The sequence below is a fragment of the Alligator mississippiensis genome, chromosome 4 (genome assembly GCF_030867095.1).
Source record: "Alligator mississippiensis isolate rAllMis1 chromosome 4, rAllMis1, whole genome shotgun sequence".
Lineage (NCBI taxonomy): Eukaryota > Metazoa > Chordata > Crocodylia > Alligatoridae > Alligator > Alligator mississippiensis.
Window position 1 is genome coordinate 78,729,311 of NC_081827.1, and position 27,266 is coordinate 78,756,576.

The window sequence follows — 27,266 nt, forward strand, 5'->3', positions numbered from 1 at the left end:
TGTTAATGCCAATTTTACCAGAAAAAGATTTGAAGGTTTCTGCTATTTGAAAAAAAGGAAAAAGAAACAAACAAACTAGTGTACTGTCATTTAGATTCAACCAAACAGAAGCAGAAGAAAAGTTAAAGCTGTCAGCTCTTTCCTTGTGTCACCCCACCCCAGCATTCCCATTTCACCATGGGGTAGATGAGCATGACAAAATGTAGTCAAAGTGAATTGATCTGTGATGAGGACACCTCTGCCTGGAGGTAACGTTGTGGCTACCACTCTCTTCTGATATCAACAAATTCAGCACGGAGCACAAGGAATTTGTTATCTGCATAGCTAGAGTCCTGTCAGCATGCTCTGGGGGAGAGGTGGAGGATTTATACAGATAACGTTGCCATTGTGGGAAGAATGATTTATTCTTCGGATCTGCTGAAGAAGTAACAGATCAGGCCTGTTCCAGAGTATAACTGTACATATAAGTTTTACAGGACTATGTATTATGCAAATCTTTCTTAAACCCCTGTCTCATATTGCGCAGACCAGAATTACACCTATTTTTCATTCACAATTGAATACATGGATGAGTTGCAAAATGGAGTAACAAGCTGGTTTACAGTTTTTAACTTAAAACTTTTTTTTAATTATTTAATAAAGAATTTTAATCTTGCGTGTGACAGGCTTTTCCATTTTAAAAATATAATGTTCCAGAATTAATCTCAGAGTTTTTGTTTGTAAGAAATACTGTACTTGAATGGGCCTGTGGATAATAGTGTGGACAACAATTTCTCAGTTCTATAATTTACTGTTGGAATGTGATTTTTTTTCTTCTTTGCATTATCATAGCATTCAAGAGCCTTAGTTGTTGACCTGGACCCCTTTGTTCAGTTCATTATTTGCTTGGACGTTGCAAACTGAGACAAAATAAATTAAGTGCCTACATTTGGAAATCCAGTCCTAAATGCTTGAAGTACTGTTATCTGAAAACTGTGTCAGGCCTACTGGGTTACCAGAATATTCATTTAGAATCAATGAGGTCTTTTAAAATGTCAAGAACAGCTAGCTATAGATGTGCTGTGTTAAGTCTGAACCAAACTTTTAAAGTGACAGCATTGTATATATTCTGCATTTATCAAGGAAATAAATAAACCCAATCTTTTCCTAAAATTGCAAATGAATAGTTAGAGCAGCTACCAAGAGAAATTCTTTAACCAGCCTAAGAAAGTAAGCAGTTGTCATAATGAGAAGAGTAAGCAAATAATTTAGCAAGGGACACAAGGACTAGACCATATGCTGTTTTCTTAGAACAAAAAAAAGTGAGATATAACTTCAAAATAGGATTGAAGTCATCTGACAAATCTCCAGTGGTGATGCTAGATCAATAATCTGGAAGTAAGTATAAAATCTATATTATTGTAAAAGACACAAAGACTTTTAGGTCAGGTACAAACGTTATACTTTTACCGGTATAATTGATCAGGAACAAGTCTATACTCAGAAAAGAACAGAAATTCAGCACACAAAACAGGTCCATACCCATAATAGAATAGACATTCAACACACACACAGTGGTTTAAAAATGGCTAAACCCAGTCTAAGATTAGCACCCTTCCCCTCGCCAGGCGAATGTGTGTTCCATTTGCTACCGATCCAAACTACGCTGCTTATAGAAAACCACATAACTTAGATTGATTCCACCTTGGGCATTTTTAATGTCTGTAACTAGCCTTAGACTGGTAAATGAAGAGGAGGACAGGGCAGCCATATAGAACAAGGTGGATTCAATATCGGATGTACAAACAGGAAAACATATCAGGAACTAAAAAACTCTGAATCTGGCAGAAAAAGACATAACAAGAACTAATGCCTGGAAACTAAAAAGAAATTAGAAAAACTAGGCAGTTTTTTTTTAAAGTGAGGATGATTAATCACTTGTAGGAACTACTTGATTCTATTTCTTGATGTCTGCAAATCAAGACTGGACACTTTTTTGGAGAATATGCTTTAAGCAAAACCAGGTTTCCTCTAGCTAAGTACAAATTATTGTCGGGACCCAGGGCAGCCGGCCAGCAGCTCTCCCTGACTCCCACCTGGGCAGATAAGGGTCCGGGGCCTTAGAAGGCCGTCAGGCGGGTATTTGTGATGCTTGGAGTGGAATTAATTAGGCGGACGCTTATCGGTTGCAAAGCAAGATTATTTATTTACGCCGTCAAGGTGGTGAATAGCGGAGGTCAGAGATACTTGGTTAGTTACAGCTTAAGGTTCGAAGGTCGGTCTGCATAAAAGTTCTTTGGTCGGGCAGATAAACGGAGAAAAAAGTCGGGCCGGCAGGTCGTTGATTTACGTCTGATAAGGTCGAGACGGGGGAGACTGACAAGCGATCAATTTATCAGTTATTTTTACGCATATGTTCAGAGGTTTTTTAGGTGTGTGTGCGGAGGTCTCCTGTTCTTCACGGAAGTGAAGACAGGTTTTATTTGTGTAATAGCCAATTGTTTTTCGCCACGTCATAAATTTAATTAGAATCGCCAATTATCTAGCGGTCTTCGCTAGGGTGTTATCTCACAGGGTTACTCCCTGTTTTCTCTAACCAGTTATAATGATTTATGTACAGCACAGAAGGCTAAGTTTTATTTCATGTTAGTGTCGCAGTTATAAATTTCTTTTTGACATGCGCAGCAAAAAAAAAGCGGTTATTATTATTATTGTTAACCCTTAGTTAACCTAGTGCAGAAAAAAACTGTTTTGAATGGTTTTACTTGTTTGTGACATGGGCACTACTTAATTTGGTTGTGACATGCCCCCTTGCCCATGGCACAGCAAGTTATATTATGTTTATATATAGACCATTTTGTTTATCATTGTTAGTGTTTGGCAAGTGGGTGTATATAAAAGCAAAAAGCGTGGTTAACTTCATTTTGAGATATTGTAAAATCCAACAACTAAAACACACAAATATAACAATGGCTATTATGATTAATGGTAAATATAAGATAATCAAAGACGCCGACACTTGAATTAACTTAAACGCAGTAAACTGTTATTTTTGATTTTATATAATCTTTTTTAATTCGATTTTTTAAGGTAATTGAAAGTGAGGTATCAGATTAATGCCCCCTATACGGAGGGTTTTTAAAATTGTGGCTTATTATATTTGAGTTAAATCGTAGCTCTGAAAACACTAATTTTTTGTACTGTTATTAGCGGCCTTTTTTATTTTTTTTATTGTTACCTCTCTTCCCAAATGGTTTTTTTTCCTCTTTTTTGAATGTATAGGTTCCTTTAGAACCTTGACTATTTGCCCCCTTCCATCATCATCTCCCTTATCTCTTTTCTCACGTTTCCTCAATTAATGTTTTTGTTTACACCCGACCTTTCTGCGACATCCCCCAAACCTTTAGACTATCAATGCTGTTTTTTCTCAATAATTTAGAGTTTTCTACTCAAAACATTATGACTTGGCTTTACTGTGTAAAGTTTTGAATAGGTTTTAAAACATAACAAAACAAAACAAGTATGTATAGGATCATTAACAGGAAAAGAAAAACTATAAAATGAGTCGTTAGTTATGTTTTTGGCCTAAAATGACAGAAGGTTTAGGACCGAGTTGGAGGTTTTGAAGTTAGCTCCATTCGCCGAGGAACCTGTTGGTAACAGTAGGAATAGAGTGACGACCCTGCTTGCGACATATGAGCGGGCAGTCATTGTGTTGTTGACTCAGGTGTGCTGCAGGTTGGTGTTCGGTGATTTTTGCGATCGGGCAGTCACAGATTGCCTCTTTGTTATCGCTGGGCCTATAAGGGAACAAAACAAACAAACAGACAAACAAACAAACAAAGAAAACTAAAAAACAATAAAATTGTCTTTTGTATATCTATGAGCATAATGTCGTAGTGGTTGGAATAGTTCATAGATGCCCCCTTTGAGTAGTTGTTTGTTGGGGCAGGCTGCGGTGTTATCCGGAATGCGCTGTTAGGCATGGGTGCCTCCGGGGTCTGGACCAGTTGGCGGGATCGGTTCAGGTTGGTAGCCTAGTATATGTGCCAGTTGTCGTTCTCCCGCATCTTTTAGGACGTGCAGCCGTTGTTTGGCAAGCGTGAAGTAGTTTAGGAGGAACCCAAACAAGGCTCTTTCCTCCGGTGTCCTCTGGGGTGGCAGTCTTGATTTTTTTTGTTAGTTGAATTGAGAATGTCTTGGCCCTTGGTATTTGACTGGATATGTAGTAAGATAGCTTACGGCCACGGCTGAGTTTGTGGTTGCTGACTTTATAAGGGCTTGCAGTCGTGGAATTTGACTTAAAAGATTTTCTGCTGGCTGAGTAACGAGCAGGTTGAGGAGAAGGTGAAGGGTGATGGTGTCCTCTTTTCCATAAATCTCCATGCATGCTTCGATGATATTAAGGGTGGTGGTGGTGGTTGCACCCTCTGGGTTGGTTATTTGCTTGGTTATTGTTATAGGGTGAGCGGCAGCTGTAGTTGTTATTGTGTCTGATGGGAGGATCGGATTTTCGCTCTTTGCCCCCTCCCTGTGGTATGGAGGTGGGGCCATTTGGAGCGACGTCATCTCAGGGGGCAGGCTTGCTGGGTGGAGTCCCACCTGTTCTTCTGTGGCTCCGCCCTTCTTTTTTAGGTCCTCCGGGCAGCTTATATTTTTTTCGGTGCCATTTTCTGGTGGCAACGGAGGGTTTTGGCACGTTGTCATCTCCGCAGTAGCTTTGCTGACTGTAGCTAACTGGGTTTTTAAGTTTGTATTTTTACGCAGTAGGAGTGACACTACGTTAATCATCTTCCCTTTGTCCCACTCGGAGCTTCCCCACTCCTTTCCGACTCCCTCCTCTCCTCTCAGCGAGAAGTAGCCGCTGACACACCCTGACTCCGCTCCGCTCGCTTGGTGATAAGCGATGTGAGCCCATAATTTATCCACGTTATCTATACGGCACCCCCCACTATACCAGGGGCAGTTCTTAATTAATTTTTATTCCATCACATTTCCCCTTGATCCTGTTCGTGACGCCATGTCGGGACCCAGGGCAGCCGGCCAGCAGCTCTCCCTGACTCCCACCCGGGCAGATAAGGGTCCGGGGCCTTAGAAGGCCGTCAGGCGGGTATTTGTGACGCTCGGAGTGGAATTAATTAGGCGGACGCTTATCGGTTGCAAAGCAAGATTATTTATTTACACCGTCAAGGTGGTAAATAGTGGAGGTCAGAGATACTTGGTTAGTTACAGCTTAAGGTTCGAAGGTCGGTCTGCATAAAAGTTCTTTGGTCGGGCAAATAAACGGAGAAAAAAGTCGGGCCGGAAGGTCGTTGATTTACGTCTGATACGGTCGAGACGGGGGAGACTGACAAGCGATCAATTTGTCAGTTATTTTTACGCATACGTTCAGAGGTTTTTTAGGTGTGTGTGCGGAGGTCTCCCGTTCTTCACGGAAGTGAAGACGGGTTTTATTTGTGTAATAGCCAATTGTTTTTCGCCACGTCATAAATTTAATTAGAATCACCAATTACCTAGCGGTCTTCGCTAGGGTGTTATCTCACAGGGTTACTCCCTGTTTTCTCTGACCAGTTATAATGATTTATGTACAGCACAGAAGGCTAAGTTTTATTTCATGTTAGTGTCGCAGTTATAAATTTCTTTTTGACATGTGCAGCAAAAAAAAGCGGTTATGATTATTATTGTTAACCCTTAGTTAACCTAGTGCAGAAAAAAACTGTTTTGAATGGTTTTACTTGTTTGTTACATGGGCACTACTTAATTTGGTTGTGACAATTATAAGGCTCAGTACAAGGGTACTACCTTGGCATTTATTGGTCTGTAATATAGAGGTGGTCAGAGAGGATGAGCTAATGATCCTCTGGCCTTAGAGTCTATCAGTCTATCTATGAAACCATGTGCCAACTGTTGAGATATTCACGTCCCCTGAATTATATTGCTGGATGTTCAGGGCTGCCAGCTCTTTCAACCCTTTAGGTTTCAAACAGCAGGCTTTGAGGAACAGAGAAGCCTTCAAAAAACAAGTGTTAACAGGTTTTTTTGTGTGATAAGGTAAGGTGGAATCTAAGGGCTAGTTTATATTCACAGTACACAATGCACTTCTTTTGGCCACACTTCAACTTTATCTTTACCATACAGAAGAATAAACATGTTTGTTCTTCACTAAAGCTTCTACTACTTATTGAAAAGGATAATAGTTTACAGCTATAGAGTCATCACAGTTTCGCAAGCTCTTTTTAAATCCTTGCAATAGACCTTTTAAACCAGGTTAAAAGTCACACAGCAAGGCTGTGGCAAAGTCAGCAGAGGGCACAGATTTCCTACCTCGCAGTCATGTATTTTAATTATTAGATAATGCTGTTTCTCATCTATACAGACCACTTCAAAGCAGGGTACACTGCTGCTTCCTCTTCAGGATTATGTCTGCTTTCTTTGCAGTGTTCACAGCTTCTGTTTGGCAGAAGTAAGGAGTCAAGCAAAAAGCTTGAACTCAAATTTAGCTACTGTACCACTAGAGAACAAAGCAGTTTGATAAATGTTAAACTTTATTACTTCATAAATATACCAAACTTTTCATAGATTAGGTCTTCATCAGTATGGTCCATTTCTGCTATCACCAACATGACACACGAGATAACCTTCTCATTGATATAACCAAAATTCCCTAAGCTAAAGGTGGTACATCTGAAAGACCTCTCAATTTCGAGAGAAATGTACATTGTGAAAAGTGAGTAAGAAAAGAGCCTGACATAAGGAGACAAAGCTTTCCACTTAAAACTTTAAAAACCATTAAGTTCTGAGAGTTTCAGCTCATATTCTTCAAAGTCTCACTTGATTTCATTGCCTTGATCTTTCAAAAGCAAGCACATAAATTCTGTATCATTCATTTTGCAGGTCCTTATCCCACAAATGGTCACAATAAAATTGAATTAATTAAAAAGCTATGATTTAATACTCTATATTTTCTATATAACAGCTAGATATACAGATATATATTGTATAAATTGTATATTTACAAGAACTCTGTGAAGAGACCAACCAATGCAGGTCCAAACTTGTCTCTGAAAGTAATTTAGGAATATCTCAAAGATCAACAGTTGAAAAGCCAAAAACTATTAAGACCAAAAACTCATAGAAGTCTAAAGATATGGAATAAAAGTCTACAGGAGATGGATACTTAACACATATCTCAGTTTAGGTGCTAAACAATTACTTTTTGGATATTTTAAAATCTTAGCCTATTAGGAAAAATGTTTACTTAAAATAAAGTGAAAGTCACAAACGGAAGATTCTTAAATGAAGAGACTATGGCAAAGATGGCTTGGTTTCCTCTGCTCCATGTGAAACCAAGGCTAGGCAGGTACAATAAAGAGGGAAAGAATGGAAAACAGAGAGCATGAGAAAATCTGGTTGGGTGGTATCAGACTAACATATCTGGGAATACCCTGTATATTTTCCGGTGTAACTACATCAAATAACTGAGTAGTTAATGTATTTGTATGATGTGGTTAAGTATATAGCTTTTAAAAACTATTTTATATAGATTAAACCTTTTCCCTCCTGTTGAAGGAAACAAAAATAACAGCATAGCAGAAGTGATATTTTAAAGTATTTGTATAGGCACAATGAAAACTTTTAAAATCTGAACATTTGCCATTTTGCAGTGATTACAATATGGGGATACTGTATTTTCAGAACCAAAAAGAAAGTTATTGCTGCAGATAATGGGGGTGGTAAGTGGGGAATGGTACCTATTATAATTGGTTCCAAGTACTGTCTTCAACTATACTAAAGAAGCTTTGTAGAATTAAGACTAAACTGGATTTTTAAGATAAATATCCATAAAATTGTGCAACTGAATAATGAGCTATAATAGATTTAGATCTACAAAATATGGGCAAAAGGATGTTCAAAGGAATTACTGACCAGTCAATGTAACTTTAATACCCAGAAAGATACAGCAGTATATCATCAAGAAATTGATCACTGTGTAAGTTCTCAGAGGATAATAGGGTGATGAGGAACAGCCAACATGGGTTCATCAAGAATATATCATGCTTAACCAATGAAATTTCCTATGAAAAAGGGACTGGCCTTATGGATGGGGGGTAGGGGATGTGATAACCCTAGACTTTTTGATGCCATCTCCACAATGTTTTCACAACTGAGCAAAGAAAATGTAGTCTAGATGAAATCACGTTCTTTTAAATAGATGCTCAAAGAATAGTCATCAATGGTTCAATGTCAAAATGAGAGGAGGGATAAACTGAGATTACCTGAGGGTCTATCCAGCACTGTTCAATATCTTTTTTAATCATTTGTGAAGACCAAATTGAGCGTATGTTTATTAAGTGTACGTGTAATGGCAAACTGGGTAAGGTAGCAAATACTTTAGAGGACCAGATTAAGATTCAAAAAGACCTTGATAAAATGAGAAAAGGTCTGAAATATATAGGATTCAATTTTATAAGGGCAAGTACCAAATATTAGAGGAAGGAACTATCAACTGCAAGAATACAAGAAAGGGAATGACTGGCTAGGCTTAGTACTGTAGAAAAGGACACAAGTTATATGATTCAACAGTGTAATATTGTTGCAAAGAAGCTAATGGCATACTAGGATTCGTTAATGGGAACGGCCTTAGCAGGTCAATGGGAGTGATTCTTGTACCCTACTGAGCACTGTCAAGGACTCAGATGGAGTACGATGTCCAGTTTTGGGTAGTGCACTTCAAGACAGATATGGACAAATTACAAAGATGCAGAGGAAAGGAACAAACATAATCAGAGGTCTGGCAAACATGGCATATGAGGAAAAGTCAGAAGAGCTGTGATTATTTAATCTGAAAAAGAGAAGTCTTCAGATACCAAAAGAACTGTTGTTATCAACTGGATAGTGATCCACTGATTCATATTTTCTCAGACAGCAGGACAAGAAAGATTGGACTTAACCTGCAACATGCAAGATTTAGATTAGATATCAGGGAAAAAATTTAATTGATGAAATTTACAGCATGAATCAAACCTTGTAAAGGATCAGAAGAATGAGAGAGAGAAACTTTCAGTGATGATAAAAATAATGATTATGAAATAGGAATCATGTTGATTATTTTAAAATGCATTTCCAAAGAATAATTTTTTAAAATTTTAAATCTTTTTTGTTCTCAACTATCACCTAACAGCATTGGAAGTATGCTATTGAATAGGGTTTTTCTTTTGTTTGTGTGACTTTTTTTACCTGGGCCTACAATATCCCAACACTGGTAAGACTCAGAGCGTATCAGTTTCACAAGTATGAACATCAGGGAAGCCTTTAATTATTCTATAATTTCATATGTATAAAAAGGTCATAATTTCTGATCAGAAAGCAAAGTTACCAATGTCTGCAGGGAATCTTTGTCTTTCATAATAGATGGAAATAATTATGTCCAACGGATAATGGCTGTTCTTTTTCATTTAAATACCATGTGAGTAAGAGTAATAAGTAATAAGAGTTGGTAAAACATTTATTTCAATGCCTGCTTTATTCTAAAATCTACCCTTACCATACAATGGTAGCATTAAACTAATGTAAAACTAAAAAAAGTTATTTTCTTTTAAACACTTTTTTTTTTTTTTTTTTTTTTACCAATTTTCATTTCACTTTACTACCATATATTCGTCTGCCTTTTATACAAGGCTTTTAAAATAATTATGGAAAACTCACATGTAACAAAACTGTAAAATTTATCTAAAATAAATATTAGATAGATAAAATCACTGATTATCTCATGCTTTTAATTATGCCTAAGACAAATACAAAATTGAAATATTAACGTGATAAAAATAAAATAAAAAGAAACTTACTTTTTCTTTAGTCTTCGGTCCTTTTCTGCTTGAGTTCCAAGTTTCCCTAATCCCAGAGAATCCTGAACTGCAGCCTCCGTTTCCATAAAGCCTCCTGTGTTGAAAGAACAAAAACACTATTTCCCCAGATTCCTTTTCCCTCCTTAACACCTGTATTCTCTCTTTCCAATTTTTCTCTTGTTAAGTCTGGTGTTTGCTACCCCTGCTAAGAATACTTAACACTTATGTGTAAGTACAGATCAATATGACCAAACCCTGAAAAAATCTGTGGTCAAAGAAAATTATACTCCCTACCTGGACAGGTATTGGGAATGAGGGGAAAATTGATTTCTTCACCCTTTGTTCTGCTGTTACGCAGTAGGAAAGTCTCTCGCTTTTCTCCCAGTAATCTCTGTTTTTAGAGGACTGAGCTCTTGTGATGCAGCTAAGCATAGCTCTGCTATGAACACTTGGCATTTATGCAAGTTGCAAAATGTGCATAGGCAAATGGTGTTATCAAGAAGAGTTGTGGTGACATATTTAACTTCAGCCCTTCATAATGCACTAATGTCCTCATCTCCTCCCATTAGCAGAATTTCACAGTCTTTAATGTAATTATCCTCACAGCATTCCCATTCATAGATGAGAAACTGAGTCACAAGGAGACAAAGGCTCAGATCTTAAAAGGGATTAAGGAATCTAACGTCCATCAAAATCTGAGGCTGTTGGATGTCTAGATATTTTGAGAATCTGGGCTTAAGAGCATTGTTGCATGGGGCACTTAGTACATGTTAAATCTGTGCAGTATTAAAGTTACAATGTCTTCTGAGCTGTCTCGTGGCAATGCTTACCATAATTTCTAACATGCACACTTGCACAGATTGTTAATTGGCAGTCCCAGCCCCAGCACCAGAGCCCCTTCACTGAGAAGAAAAAGCAGGATCGGGTCTTGGGTGGTTTGTAGTGCCATTAGGGCACCTCTGCTTGCTAATGTCACTTGTTAGTGTTGGTTACAACTTGAAAGGGTACCTCGAATTGCTCATATTATCTCCTTGGAGAAGTCTGACCTTAGCTAAACATGCCTTAATACGATCTGTAGCTACCCCTCACCTGAAAAATCAATCGTAACCTTGCTACAGTATAATTGCACTTAGCATGTGTTTTACTGCTTGAATACAAGGGAACTTGCATTTTAAGTGCAATTAACATAACATAAGCGCAATGTGCAACATGACCTTAAGTGACCTGCCCAAGATCAAAAAGGAAGTCTGTGATGAAGCAAGAACCTGAGGCTCTGAAGTTCCATGTTAGCACCCTATCTAAAACTAAATGAAACCATTAGACTATTGTTCCTTGATGATGCATAGCGCACAAAATATATATACAGACACATGAACACAAAATCCAATCATATTACCTAGTGGGTGCATCTACATGTGAAATTAGTGCAACACTACCAACTCTGGCACAGTTTGCACCATACTTTATTGCTCACAGGCGCTGCATTTACAAAAAACCTGCCAGCCCAGAGCTGCTCTGCCCTGGCTTAATGTGCTGCAGAATGTCTGGCTGGGGTACAAGGGTGCTATAGTACGAGGCTAGCTGGCACACAGCCCTGCACTGTAGTACCCTCATGCCTCAGCCAGCCCCAGTCACCATTTACACGTGCATTGTGAAAGAGTAAAGAACTCTGTCATAGGATAGTATTTGTATAAGGCAGTACGAACCTACAGTAGATTTAATTAATTTACTCTAGCCTAATAGCTTCTCACATGTAGACAGAGATGCTTTACTGTGGAGCTGATTAGGCAACTTTGCAATAAGTGTCTCACGTAGATGCCCGCACTGATGATTATATTGTGTGACTCGATGAGCTGTCTTAAGCAAGGTAGAAGACTGTCCACCTGAAGAATCTGGAGAAGGAGGCTGTGACTCTTTTTACATTTTCAACTCAGGGTGGGTGAAGGGTGTGTGGGGGAAGGGTAAAAATTGCCCTGGGGTAAAGAGCTGGTGCACTGCATGGTCCCCAAAATTTAGGCTCCACTCGCTTCTCATCTGTGCATGGCAAATGTGAACATAACAGTTCTGTGGAGCTGCTATTTTTTTTTTTGTTTTACTGGTACAGAGAAGGAAGAGGGCACTTAACACACTGATATGGGAATTTTCATTTCCTTGTGAAAATGTGGGCAAAATTGGCCCTGAGTTAGTTGCAAAGAAGATACTGGCAAACAAAGACACTGCAAAGTAGTTTGCTATATCAATTCTTGTGTGTCATTGATTTTTGTAAACATAGACAAATGGGTTTATGGTGTCACATGAAGAAAATACATCATTGACATATCATGTTAACATGCCCCTCATGCAAAATCTACTGATGCACCAATTTGGTTGTGCTGAGTATCATGTTTGTTGTAAAATTGTTTTTTTAAAATATAATCATTCTTCTACTATAACTATCTTGATAGCAAGGGGTACATTAGTCACATAATTCTCATGATGGAGAACAGGCCTATCGATCTCTCTCACACACACACACACATACACACACACACACAATTACTCCATACATTGCCTTCTTTTTAATATTATTTTATAAAAAAAGGTTTTATAAAATATTTCATCACACATTTCTTTCTGATGCTTGGGCAAGTCTTGCTCAGATATATTCTGGTTTAGCAAAATGCTGTATCAGTATACCATATGAACTATTCCTGAGAGATCAAAATATTTGGCATTTTATGTATAGGAATTCCTTGGGGTGTTTTTAGACAGTGGAAGATACTCTTACTAAAAGGTGTTGCTACAAGAAAACAGTTATGGTATTTGAGTAATTAGAATGACATTGGGATGAAGCTTGTGATTATAATTGCCATTATCTTAAACTATAGGGGAATATTATAAATGTTTTCTAATGCTCCCATACAAAGAACTGAACCAGACCTTGTGCCCACACAAATCCCACATGAAGGTCCTCTAAGATCAGGACCTAAAAACCACTGTAAAACCTTATTTCCATTAAGAACAGACATAGGTATGATGGAACAAGGGAAGAAGAACAAAAAGAAAGCTTAGCATGATATTTAAAAAAGATGATGGGAGACTGCACAAGCTGATAAAGTCAGATGAGTTAACAAAAGATGCAAAGCCCCAACAAAATCCTTAAAGAAACATAAACATGAAAACCATGTTCTACGGTATGTATCTGGCTTTGAACAATAATGGAAATGATTGAGTAAACACTGCAAGAATAAGCACTCAAAAGAATAAGGGATCTGGCACTGGAAAAATAATTTTCTTGAATGCATATACATAATTCGGTACAAATAAATCTAAGTGAAACCCTGACCCTATTAAAGTCAAGGGTAAAACTCCTTCCTGATGTCCCAAAATTGCTTTTTAATTCACAAAAGAGACCTTGTGTACCAGTTTATCTAGTTATATGCGGTTTTAGGAATACTACTGTTTCCAGTAATAGTATGGGTACTTAAAATGGATGATATCACTGGAACCATTAACATTTCTGGGACTGAGATGAATTTTTAAAGTACATTCATTCTTCTTGTGTGCATGCATACACACATATGGATGTATAAATCCAAATGAATTAATATTATCACTGAGTCTATAGGAAAATATTTGTCAAATGCTATTACTCCTTGTTGTTCTATTGAAGAAAAAGCAAAATATTGTCCAAATAACAGAAAAAATTGATCCTTACACATGTAAATTTGTATTTGTACGTATCTTTCCAAGTCAAAATTATTCAAAATTAAAGAAGGAGTTTATATGAGGAAACTTCAAAATTAAGGAAGAAGTTTCTTTTATTAAACTTTCATTGTCATTTATGAAAATACATTAGAAATTGATTTTTAGCAATAGGCACTATAGTGATGTTAGGATTTAGATACAGAATTCATGAAGTAAAATCCTAGCATTAAATGAAACTTATAACACTATTGTAACTCTAGAATTACTACATCAGTTATGGAACTAACTCAAGCACTACTGTAAAAATTGGTGCTTTTTGCATGTCTTTCTATTTCCTTTTCCTTGTATCATCTTTAAAATGCAATCTATGCAACAGCGTCAGCAATTAAAAGCTGCTCGCCACAAAAAGGTTTATATACCTTTCAGATCTCAACTTCCTTAGTCACAAACTAAAGAAAAGGGAAGCTGCTCTGTAATTCAGTAATACAATTGTGTCCCTTAGTAGTTCCTCTAAATATTTCTGTTGCTGCTTTTGGGTTACTATTTGCACCATTAATTTTAATGTGGATTATATTTGCCTACTTAAAAGGTACAGCTAAACATGCAATTAAGGCATGTGAATAAAAGCCAGAGCTTATTGCGCTGGAGTTTATCGCTCTTGGGTGTGCTGTTTGACCGTGTGCCTGGGAACAATTAACTCTGGAACAATAAGCTCCAGAGTTTATTAATGCTCGGAGTGGGGGGTGGGGGGTGGGGAGGAGAAGGGATGGCGGGGGCACAAGGGTGCTTCAATGCAGGGCTTGTCAGCAGACAATCCCCGCACAGAAGCCACCCTTATACGCCAACATCTAGACATATGCTGCTGCAGAGTTTTTCACTCTGCAGATGGACAGTACTTCTATTTACGAGTACTATCCTGCTGCAGAGTAAATTAGTTTACTCCAGGCTAATAGGGGCACACATGTGTAGACATGCAATGTTTACTGTGCAGCTAATTAGTCAACTGCACAATAAACATCTCATGTAGACAGGCCCAAAGGGTAGTATTGTAGACCTAGCCACTAAAGAGATTATTTAACTGCAAATATTTACTAATATCTGTCTAGAATTTCATGAGTTGGTGTTTGGGAATTATAAAATAGTTTTATCCAATTACAGATATACGATATTAACAATTTTAAATATCATAAAGTAATCTATTGTCAGGTTAGGTTGCTCCTGAGACAATCTTTAAAGTTACAATTTCTCCTTTTGTACTGTAAGAAGCAGCTCTGAAGTCCAATACATTTGTTCTCAATCATTCTCCTCTGGGCTTTTGAGCTAATTCATATATTATTATGCATAATCTGCTAGAATCAATAAAATTGGTCTTATGGAATGTAAATGGAAATTAATAACCTAGTCTACAGATATAAAATTATCAATCAGTGGATATGGGGACATGTAGCTTGATTTGAGAAACCCATTTAATAGATTTTGAAATGCCTTAAACTACCAGCTGATTGAATAAATCAGATTTTTATTCGTTCCACAATGATAAAGCAAGGGAGTCTAAATTATGATTAAAAATCATTCCTTTTCCCAGAACAGAGTTATAGCATGCTAAGAAAGACTGTTGTTTGTAGAGCAACTGAATAAAACTACATGAATATTTGCTGTTTTCTCTGATACACTGACCCAAAGATTACCCTATTTTCTCTGTGGAATTTTAGTTATGAGTTTATATGCAGTGATATAACCAGGAGTCTGCTTCATTTTGGATTTACACTTCTATTTTTAGGCATTCAAATTGGCTATATAGGGTGCCTGTAGACGTGCGGGAACACTTTCAACACGCTGTAATTACAGTATGTCAGAGAAGACTCAATTAATTGACTCTGCTTCAGTGTGCTAATTAGTGTGCTCCAGCAGCCTCTGCATCTCGTGTATTCAGCATTCCCACGCTTCAAAATGGCAGAAGGGGCATTTTAACTAAAGCTTGTTGAATGAGTATTACTTAAAGTGCCCCCACTGCCATTTTGAAGCATGGGACACTGAATGAGACACTGTGGGTGCTTTAATTCAAGTGATCCCCCCTGCACCTCTGAAGCATGTGTAAAGACACCCATATGTTTTACATTTCTGCATTGCTCTGGAACCTTTCTCTCTCATGTAGATAATTTAATGAACGTCATCGGTGTAGTATACAAATGACTAACAATCTTTAGCACACCTATTCTTATACCACCTCACTGAAGAAATAAGTGGTCTTATGCCCATTTTACAGATTGGGAACTGATGCACAGACAAGCTCGGCTAAGTGACTTGCCAAAGTCTTGAATCAAGTTGTTTTGGCTCTCAGTGTTATAGAATGCTATATTATGCCATATTCTTTCTGACAGGTCTACACATCATTTTGATTAAATACCTCAAATTATTGACAACGATCTGGACTAATGTTCCTGTTTCCTGAAAAGCCTGTTTTGTCTTTGTAATTCTGTTCTGAAAATTTATCTACTAAGAGTATGTCCATAATGGAATTAGGGTTGTGCTTGCTGCCTGTCTAGGCGTACCCATCATAGTGTCAATCTGTCTACATCTCATTGACAGCAGCAGCAAAGACATGGCAACACAGAGTTCAGAACAGTTTGTGTATGGCCTTTATGGATCCTGGGCATGCATCTGGGCCACTAGCCTGACCTGAAAGCTGTGCTGCTGTATATTCACTGCTTTTGTAACCAAAGAATTAGAGTTAGCATGTGTCTGCTCATGCTGCAATCTCACCTCTGATGTACCCTACAGAATATGATTTGAGCCACTCAGACTTAGTGCCAGATTCTGGCCCAATAAAGTAATTAGACAAAGACCACAGCTGCAGGAAAATGCAGGAATAGGAGAAGGAAAATGCAGAGCTTCAGTGGGCAACATAACCAACAATAAGAGGGCTACTGAGATATGCAACATCACTGAAGACAGGCAGTAACTAATATCCAGTGAGAGAACAGAAAACTGTAGATCTTACTACACTGAGCTGTGAGAAACTCTCAGATCATATGATTAAAAAAAGTTGATTACAATGGGATTTTTATTTTCATCAGTTGAGAGTACAGTGGTAGAAATTTTGCTCTGTTATAACAAAGTGTTTAAGTTTAAGCTTAACTTGAAGCATGTGAGTAAGCCAATTTAAGATGATAGATCTACTAAAACTTAATAAAAAATGGTGTCAGAAAAATTTCCTTTAATTTAGATCATCACTATATCAAATTCCTAACAAATTTTCTCATTAATGTAGTGAAATATTTTGGAAAGATTCTGCCAAAGCAAAAGAATAAGCAGTTTGGAAAACAAAAACAAAAAAGGAAAAAAACCAAAAATGTAAAAATGACTGTGAAACAGTGACCTTGGCCTGGTACAACTAATTCCTTACTGAGCTGTCCAAGTCGGGCCTTCTCTTTTTTACCGAACAAACGTCCTATTGAAGACTTGATTCCTTTCTTCTTGGGAGCTTTGTGCAGGGAGTCCTGGCTGCTATTGGCACTGCCAAGACCAATGCTTTCTGGCTCCAATGAAGCAGGCAAACTACTATAAAATTAAGAATAGAATAGATAACATGTTATGATTGTCCGGGTGATGCTCCATTTTCTCCTGTGCAACTGTGCAAACAGATTAACTGGAATCTAAGAAGTATCTCTGCATCATTGGAACAATTAATCAAACTAGTGATGTTTTCTTTCCTATATAGTTTTGCAATATATAGAATAGTCCAATGTCTCAGTCAAGCTCACACATCTCCACAAAAATGGCAGGAAGGACATACAACTAGAGAAGATATTTTTAATTTGTTATAAAAAAAATGATGTCGGAAAACTTTGGGAACCAGATGACATACAGTTTTTAACTAACATTCTGTGGAAATTACATTCATAAAGAAAAATATATCCATGAGAGAGATTTGATCTCATTTACATTACATTATTAGACAGTTATAAAGAGCAAATATTTTGTATAAAAGATTGTTCTTAGAATAAATAGATCAACTAATTTAATGTTTAATTCATTCACCAAATATAATGTGAATTTTATTTGATTCTACATTTCAACTAAAGAAATGCAGATTTGGGGCATTTATTAAATTATAAAACAGGCACTGGCTATTTAGATTTAACTTCAAATAAAAAAATATCCTGTAAAACAGATAATTATAGCTAATATAGTGAATTTTTGTTACTGGAAAGAGGAATGATGACAACTGGAAAGAGGAATGATTTCAAGGAGCGAGTGAGATGAGGAGTACTCAAGCTTAAATAGGATTGCTGCTTGGGATAAGAGAAGGAAGCCTTGGGGTGAAGGTTTGTCTGCTTGGTCCTTGTAGACAACACTTCGTATCACTTTGCAGGATTGTTGGAGGCAGTGAACTATGCACAGGTACCAAGACATATCAGGTAAACAAGGAAGCAGCACTAGTCTAGGCCATTCAGCTACCTAGCAGTAAAGTGAGCGAGCAGTAATGCCATCCAGGAGTGGAGGTTTGGAGATGGAGTTCTCTTTCTGTGTTTTGGTGGCTTTTATGTAAATTTATGTAAGTTTAATGTAAGTTATCAGTGGGACAATGGAAGGAGAGGTACCATTTTTGTTTCAGTATGGTGGAAAAGCTGAAGCTGGGTAAGTCAAAGACTGGGACCGAGTCCATCACTTCTAGGAGGAAATGAAGGGTAGTGTTAGTGGATAATTCCCTTATGTTGGGGACAGAAGTATCTATTTGTTTACATGACTTATTGTCTTGGGAGGCCCGCTGCCTGGTGGCAGCCTGGATTAGAGATATTACAGAAAGGTAGCCACGATTCATCTAGTCTTTTCACTACTATTTCACATGTCTAATCCACGTGGGCTTGGCTTGGTATGATCCTGAACAGATCAAAAGTAACTATAGGGCCCTGGGTGTGAACATGAAGGAGACAGAGGTTCAAATCGTGTTCTCATCTACTTAAGGGCCAGGGCAGGAGCCAAGACATCTTTGAGATCCCCATGTAGCCACACAGATCATGCTACATGGAGGGCCTTGGCTTCTATGATCATGAGGTGGCGTTCCAAAAAGAAAGTTTACTGAGTGGGGTGGGAGCCACTTAAAAAAGAAGGGGAACAATATCTTTGCACATAGACCTGCTAATCTGGTGAGGTCAGCTTTAAAGGTATGTCCAGTGGGGGGATGGAGATAGCAGCCTAAAGGTAAGTAAAAAGTAGAGTGACCTATATAAAGACCTAAGAAGAAGAGAAAATATGGGGAAACTTAACAAGGTCAATGGACAGGAATTAGCCAGGCAGTCATCCAGTCATCTAAGATACCTCTATACTAATGTAAGAAGTATGGGGAATAAGCAAGTTGGAAGTCCAAGTCCATGCACAGGCAAAATCATGATTTAATTGGGATAACAGACTTGGTGGAATAGTTCATACAACTAGAACACTACTTGGCCAGGGTAGACAGGCAGGAAAAATAGAGGAGGTGCTGTTTTTATGTGTGCGTATATAAACACACACACACACACACACAAACACAACTATACATATACACAGAAACACATGCATTTGTTCCAAGCATCAGAACAAAGTGGAACATAGACCTCTGAAAGGCTCTGGGCTACGGTAAGAGGGAAAAATAGCAAGGACAATTTCCTGATGGCTGTCTACTTTAGACCACCAAACCAGGCAGAAGAAGTGGATGGATCTTTTTGTTGTTGTTTTAAACAAGTAATTGAAGCACCTAGATCACATGACGTGGTGCTTACTAGGGACTTTAATTACTGAAAGGTCTATTGGGAAGTTAAAACAACACTGCATAGTCAATCAGAAAGTTATTGCATTAAACTGAGGATGACATTCTGGTACAGGTCAGGAAAACCAGTTGTGGGGGGTGTTCATCTTGATTTGTTTCTTATTAAAAGGGACAAATTGGTTGAAGATATGAAAGTGGGAGGCAACTTGGATGGCAGTGTTCATGAAATGATAGAGTACACAATGCTAAAGAAAGCAAGAAAGTAATACAGCAGAATAAAAACACGTGACTTCAGAAAAGCACAATTTAATAAAGCCATAAAACTGGAAGGCAGGATTTCATGGGAGGCAAGTTGAAGGAAGAAAGGAATCCAGAAGAGTTGTTTGGTTCTTACAGAGATAATATTAAAGGTACACAGGCATGCTATCATGATGTGAAGGAAGAATAGGCAATGTAGGAAGAGATCTGCTTGACTAAAGCACAAACTGTTCAGTGACTTGACATTTAAAAGGAAATGTTACAAAAACTAGAACCTGGCCATATTACTAAAGATGTGTATAAAGCTATAGTACAACCATATAAGGGCAAAATCAGAAATGCCAATATGTAAATTGAGATAGCATGGAGAAGATCTAAAAGGCAACAAAAATCATTCTATAAATAAAAAGAACAGAAATAAGAGGAAGACCAAGGGGAATGTACATCCTAAATGGAGACAGGAAGCTAACTGTGGATGATGCAGAGACAGTTGAGGTTTTAATACCTTTTAATTTCAGTTTATACGAGAAAGGTCAATCATCAGATAATGAGGAAAATTAGCATCAAAGAGAGGTAGACAGGTACTCAGCCTACAGAATATAGAGATCACTTACATGAGCTAGATATTTTCAAATTCAGCAGAGCTTGATAAGAGTCATTCTAGAGGAATTCAAGAAAATAGCTCAATTAATTGCAGGTAAGGTCCCAGAAGCCTGAGAAAGGGTAAATATAAGGCCCATCTGTTTTTCTTAAAGGGAGGACCCAGTGAATTACAGCATAAACAGTCCAACTTTGAGACCTGGAAAGATACTGGAAAATGAAGAAAATAAAATACAAGTGATAAGAAAGAGCCTGTATGGACCTTGGGCCTTGTGGATAGAGGGTAGCAATGCCTATTATATATCTCAACCTGAGTAAGGTTTTTGATATGGTTTCCACAACATTCTCAAAGGTAAGCTAAGGTCATATGAACTAGATGAAACAAATATAAGAAAGGTTCATAATTGGTCGGATAACTGTGCTACAAAAGTAGTCATCAATGGCCCAGTGCTAAACTGGGAGAAAATATGAAATAGGGATCCCTTAGTGGTTATAATGGATTGCAGGTGGAAAAGGAATTGACAATGAAATATTGTGCAAGAAAATAAGATGTAAATCACTGGAAATGTCTCGTCTGTTCAGCACTTGTGAGACCTCTCATGGAGTAGTGTGTCTACTTCTGAACATCAGACTTCAAGAAAGACATTAACAACTGGAAAGACACCAGAGGAGAGCAACGAAAATTATGAGAGGTATAGAAAACATGATATATAAGGAAACCTTGGAAGAAGTGGGATTATTTAGTTTGGAGAAGAGAAGATTGAGGGGAAATTTGATTACAGTCTTCAAGTACAAAAAGGGTTGTTATAAAGAGGACTGCGATCAACTCTTCAAGGTTTACAAGGAACAGGACAAGAAATAATAGGGTTAAACTGCAACAGAAGAGACTTAGGTTAGATATTATGAACTATGAGAATTGCTAAGCCTTGGAACAGATTATCTAGAAAGTTCATGGAATCTCCATCATTGGAAGTTTTAAAATTCAGATAAGATAAACATCTGTTTGCATTGGTTTTGACAGAGATGAGTCTGCCTGTAGCAGAGTATTGGATTTGGTGACCTCCCCTGAGGTCCCTTCCAGCTCTAGTTTTCTATGATTTGCCAATGGCTGTGACACAGCATATCTCAGGTCAAAGTTGTTTTTTATTCTCAGAATTGGATTCTACGTATTACAACAATTGGAAAATATTTATTTTTTTAATAGTGAGAGCTCTATTTTGTACATCTATTATGCCCTCTGATGGCCAATCCTGCTTTTGACTCATTGAAACATAGTCATGGGAATAAAATAATCAAATATGTTTGTCATTTTAAGATAAGCATAACTCTGTACATTTTGCATCCAGTAACACTCATCAGCTTATAAAAAAGAACAAAGGAGTCAAGTGGAGGGGACATAACTAGCTCCAAATTATTCAAGGTGTTAAAATTCAAAGTGAAGGATACAGTGGGTACAGTGCAACAGGGGGATTTTATGATTAGGTTTTATATAAATGGAATTAAGAATCAGAATTTATACTGCACATATCTGGAAAAACTTAAAAAAAGTCTCCCAAAAGCAGTGTTAGAATCCTTATAATATGCAACATTTGCAATTAAGCTAGGCAAACATTAGCAAAAGTATAATAATGCTAATCAAACATGGCTGAGTTGAGAACTGTCACCTTCCTGACAATATGTATGATGATGTTAAAAAATTTCCCACGTATGTGATATCACTTTTTATACCAAATATTTTCAGTATTTTTTCCTTCTTAATCTAGTACTGCAGAAGAAAAGTTTTCCAAAAGCTTTAGAAATTTCTTAATGTGAGGAAAACTCACCCCAGCAAGAGAGTATTTTGGCTAGTATGGCTAATAAGCTTTACTGGTGAAAGTACTTTTATTTGATATAGTTGTATCTATACTAGGAAATTTGCTAATATAAAAATGTCACAGAAATGATCAGCATTACCATACCACCAAAAGCTTCTCCTACAGACCTTTCTTTTGATTGCCCAACACTCTACTGTAGAGAGTCTCTCTGCCTCGTTCAGTACCATCTCTCTTTATCCCTTTGTCTTTCCTTACCATTCTCTCTTGCATGTTCAGCTTACCCCTGCCCCACATCCACATCCATCCTGGTTCTTAGACTACAGAATTATTTACAAAAAGGCACTTCTGGTTCTGATTTTCCCTTGCCTTCTGTTTCATCCATCAGGATTTTTACTATTATGTACACAACATCCTTTCAAGGTGACTATTAAGGTCAGGTTCCCTTTCCAAGTTGCTACAGACATAGACATTATTACTTTTAGTACCAATAATTAGCTGAACATTGTATACAGGAAAAATACAAAAAATTCAAAGAACTATATAAATACATAGATTGTATTAGGAAATCTGAAAACTAATATAATTTTAGAGGGACAAAATAAGGTAAAGTTGTGAATTACTAATTCATGTTATGTGCATCTTACCTTCTGGCATCATTGTGGTATGAAGAAGGAAGAGTATGAGTCATTCTGATAGCTCTGGGTGTTGGAGGAGGTGAAGTTTCACATTTTATTGTGGCTTTATCTTCACGCCCATCTTCTTCAACTACTGCAATCTTGAAGTAAAATATATGAGTAAAAATCAGTATCAACTATTAAAGATTTTAGTAAGTTTCAGCGGGTATTTCAAGAATTTGCTAAATGAAATATTTAACAAAAACCAAAATATTGTGACCAAATACAAAGAAGTATGTAAAACAGTTAGACTTTCAGAAAAGTTTAAATAGTCTAGGTATGCTGTCTTAATATGGATAAACGAACAAATCTCAGAAAAGCAGATCATTCCTTTTATGCAAAACAGGGTTTAATCCTGAAAAGATATGCTAAAAATTTTATACATGAGTAGTTCCATTGAGTTCAAGAGAATGACATATGTATGCAAAGTTTCTCATGATACAATGGCAGAAACTTGTCCCACTTTACACCCGCAGTGGCATAGCTACCAGTTTTTGGCACTTACATGCATTTTATGATATTGTTGCAGTAGCTGGGCAGGTATGAATCTCTGTATGTTTGTGCCTGAGCATATGTCTTGACACTGTGGCCTGGCAAACCTGGAGAGGTGGGGGCAGGGGTGGGAGCAGGGGCGGGGGAATCCTCTCATGTTTTAGGGCACTCACCCAGGAATCAGGAGATCCAGCTTCTAGGACCGTTTCATGCAAAGGGTGATTTGAGTATCTGTTTCTATAACTTCCTAGAACAATGCTTTAACCATAAGGCCCACTATTAGGAATTATCCAGACCTTTCTCTAGCTCACCATTTGTAGCAGAGGTACTGCACCTTGCATTAAATATCTGTTAGATAAAATGCTTGGAGAGTAGTAAGGAAGTTTCTGGTGTATTGGGGGCATACCCCAGGCTAGCACACAGGGCCCCATTCCTTTGCAAGCATATCATACATCTTATTGATCCACACATCCCATCCAGAAGGGTCTAGATAATACCCAACCCCCCCTGTGGCATAGTAGGTAAACCACTGTGCTGAAAAGATGAAGAGATGCAGGTTTTGACTCCCTTTGGGCAACAGGGTCTAGAATTTGGGTGTAGTGCTTTATGGGTGACTACCCTAGCCACTTTGCTATGAGGGTAATAAATGGGAGTTTCCTCCTCCCTCCAAATGTGTTTCTTCCAGGTGGAATTCTGTGACTTGCATATAGTCATAGATCTGATGTGCTCACTTAGTACATGTCCACAGAGCTCCTGGGGTAGAGCTGCAAATGATGTGTAAATAACAAAAATATCAATTATGGTAACTGCCATTTGGGCACACCGAGTGAAAAAGGATTTTTTTCTTAAATGTATACATGCTCAAGTCCAAGGTTTTACCTTATTTGTGAAGTAGTCAAAATGCTAGGAAATAACCATGTAAAGAACAGAAATTTGTAACAATGACATACAAGCAGTTATGTGAAAACTACATTGTTCTACTATACAGGAAAGCAAATACTAGATTCTGGCTAATAAATCAAGAAGAAGAATGGACAAAATGTTTAATGAAAGGAATGAGCATATAACTAGGCCTGGTTTGTGTTAAAGAACTTACTGTTGAATAAAGTCATCCAAGAAGCTTAACGGATTCACAAATTTCCAAACCTTTTACGGTTGAAGTCAATGAAAATCCATTTTCACCAAATGTTCAGATGAGAAAAATGGAAATTCCTTACAACACAAAGTTTATACTACTGCAATCTGATACCTTTATTAAACACAAAAACATCTATTGCCATACCTTTCTTCGGTGTTTCCTTAGATCACTTGGCTTTGATGGAGGGCAAAAGCAACAACAAAGCAGTTATTAGTAAATCTTATTTTATCAAAGAAAGAGGGGGATTGCATGCATTATTTATTTTAAGTTATAAAAACAGTACTAATGGCACCCAAAGTACAAATGGCACACACAGTAACAGTTCCCTTCAAAAAATTTCAAAATGAGTTAAATCCAGAAAAATTCCCTGCTCCACAAATAATTACCCACTGTTACAATCATCTCCCTCATTTACATATGCCTAAGGAACAATATACATACATTTTCATGTTTATATTTATTTTTAGAGCCTCTTCTACTCAGAGCTCATATAAACCACAGCCCCTAAAATGAGCAATAATAAAAGGCAAATACTTCTGGAATTGTGCCTAGTATTTCAAAGATATTAACATTTCACTAAAATACAAGTATGGAAGCAAAATGTAATGTCAACTGCTATACATGCCACAGGGAAATTGTCTCCTGCTCTGCGAAATCTGAATTAATGTTTTCATGTAATTGAGCTTTTCAATAATTAATCCAAATGAATAGACCTCTTTACCGTAGGCGGTTTACTTGATTAATCAAGTCTGCTGGCGTATTCTAATCAGAACGCTCCGGTGTTTCAAAATGGAGGCAGGGTGTTTTAACTAAAGCTCACTGAACAAGCTTTAGTTAAAGTGCCCTCACCACCATTTTGAAATGTGGGACACCGAATACATGAGATGCTGTGGATGTTTTAATTAGAGCGGCTCCCGAGAGCCACTCTAATTAAAATGCTCCCTCCCATGACATACTGAGGCATGTGCATGGGGGTCCAATGTCGAAGTGGAAGCCTGTTAGAATGTGCACTGTTCCTTTCCTTTACAATCCTACTTTAAGCAAACATGTCACTCTTAAATATAACCAGAGCTGAACAACCTCTGCAGAGCTGATTTTATACAATTTACATAGATCTGACTGGGGGATCAGCTTGCAGTTTTTGGCACCCATCCAACCACTACAAGATCTTTTCACAATTTGGGTTCCCTGGCGCCTTAATCTCCATGGAGGATTTCCCAGTCTAGACCTTTTAGCCAAAGGACATCTGTCCTGTACATTCCCAGGCAGCACAAACAAGGAAGCATTTCACCTCCTTCTGAAATTAAATTGAGATCAGAAGCAGTCACATGCAAAAATTCTCAGTGCATTATTTGCTAAATGAAATCCTATAGCCTGGAGCTTAAGCTGGGCTAGCCGCCTGAATATATAATCGGGATCACAGGTAGCATTTGCACCTGCACTGAAACTTAAAGCCAGCTTGGTATGTCTACATGAACTGCAGCAATATCACTGCAATGTAGTTTGCTAAACTGATCCATGTTTACACTAGAATCATAATTGGAATCTTTTGCAAAACTTTTCAAAATGCTGTCCCCATTCATTTAGTTTAGCTTAATTTGTTTTCATCTGACAAAACACAAACCTGCAAATCACACACTTCTTAGCTGAATCTTCTCCATGTGGGTTAATGAACTATTGAAATAAACTAAACGCAGCTTTTAAATAATATTGGTTAAACAGAATATTGAAAACAAATCAACTACTCAACTACCTAATATATAAGGAATGAAAAGCATCTACTGCCAAACATAAAATATGTCACATATACGACACAGAAAATAAAATAATATAAAATAAAATGTATAAAGTTTTTAAGATAAGTAATAACTCTGTTAGACATCTGCTGAAGATTTGAAATGGACTGTTTTTAACAGTTTGGGGAAATGCTGCAAGCTATTATTTATGAACTGCACCATCTCAGATATCTTTGCTTAGCATTAGTAATTCTATATTAATCAGTTACAGTACCAGTGTTTTACTAATTTTTATGACCTGCAGGATGCAACAGGCCCTAAGAAGAGAACGCAGTCTCAGTGTGCCAAGTACTGTACTCCTAACAAAATTCAAACCTGTCCTTTTTCTGAAGGGTTTACATCATGTGATGAACAGGTAGACAAAATACACATTAAGAAAACTAGCTAAAGAGTGAAAACATTCTCACAGGTTTATTTATATACATATTATGCTTAAATCTGCCATTGCACATTTCCTTACCAGCGTCATGACCCCCATTCTATCCATTTCTCTGGCTGGACTGCGGGGTGTGAGTTTTGGGGTCGAGTGTCCACTAGGAGGAGAAGAGCTTGCAAGTGATGAAGCTGTCACTGAGCCAGTAATAGATGTACCTTGGTGAACACGGGCCAGATTCAAGCCTTCTAAGCTCACACTGGCCACTCGGTTCTCTATTTCTTCAGCGCGCAACTCTGTCGATTCTTTTTCTTCTTGGATTAACCTTACGGAGAAAAGAAAATAAATATTTAGGTTAGTATATTTAGGTGCCTTTCACTCTTGAGTGGCACCTTGTCTTCTCAAACAGAGGTGTAGGAATTTACCTCTGCAGCTACTTTGTACTACTAGAGATGTATAAAAACTCACAATGGTTCATTGGAGGAATACAACTGTCTGAAAAATTTTGATAGTAGTTTATGGAGATAAATTTTTCATATCACAGCTGAAGGGGACAAAATGTTGATATAAAAAAAGTTTTTGCTAACTCAAATCCTAATACCAAATTGTCATGGCCGTCTGGGAGCAATGAGCAACAGCTTCTGTAACAACACACAGGCTGCATCTACATGAGATGCTGACTGTGCAGTTGTTACTACGCAGTCATTTAGTACTTGTATAAACAAATATCAACTTGTATAAACAAGTACTAAATGACTGCACAGTAACTGGAATTACTACGCAGTCGCATGGAGGAACAACTTTCTTGTGACACTGACTGAGCAGTAGCTCATGACTACTAAGCAGTTGCGTCGTATC

At 37.5% G+C, this 27,266-nt stretch overlaps 1 protein-coding gene across 5 annotated transcripts in view; it reads right to left on the reverse strand.

Moving 5' to 3' along the window:
* PPFIA2 (PTPRF interacting protein alpha 2) overlaps positions 1-27,266 on the reverse strand; it is a 706,597-nt gene that overhangs the window by 55,602 nt on the left and 623,729 nt on the right. For 4 of the 5 annotated variants that reach the window (XM_059726131.1, XM_059726132.1, XM_059726134.1 and 1 more), the window contains 5 exons: positions 26,496-26,733; positions 24,384-24,413; positions 22,580-22,710; positions 16,891-17,072; positions 9,825-9,918 (listed from right to left, as the gene is read on the reverse strand). In XM_059726131.1, coding sequence (XP_059582114.1) covers positions 9,825-9,918; positions 16,891-17,072; positions 22,580-22,710; positions 24,384-24,413; positions 26,496-26,733 — 675 coding nt within the window. The remainder of the gene's footprint in view (positions 1-9,824; positions 9,919-16,890; positions 17,073-22,579; positions 22,711-24,383; positions 24,414-26,495; positions 26,734-27,266) is intronic. The other variant, XM_019494145.2, reaches the window with a different exon arrangement.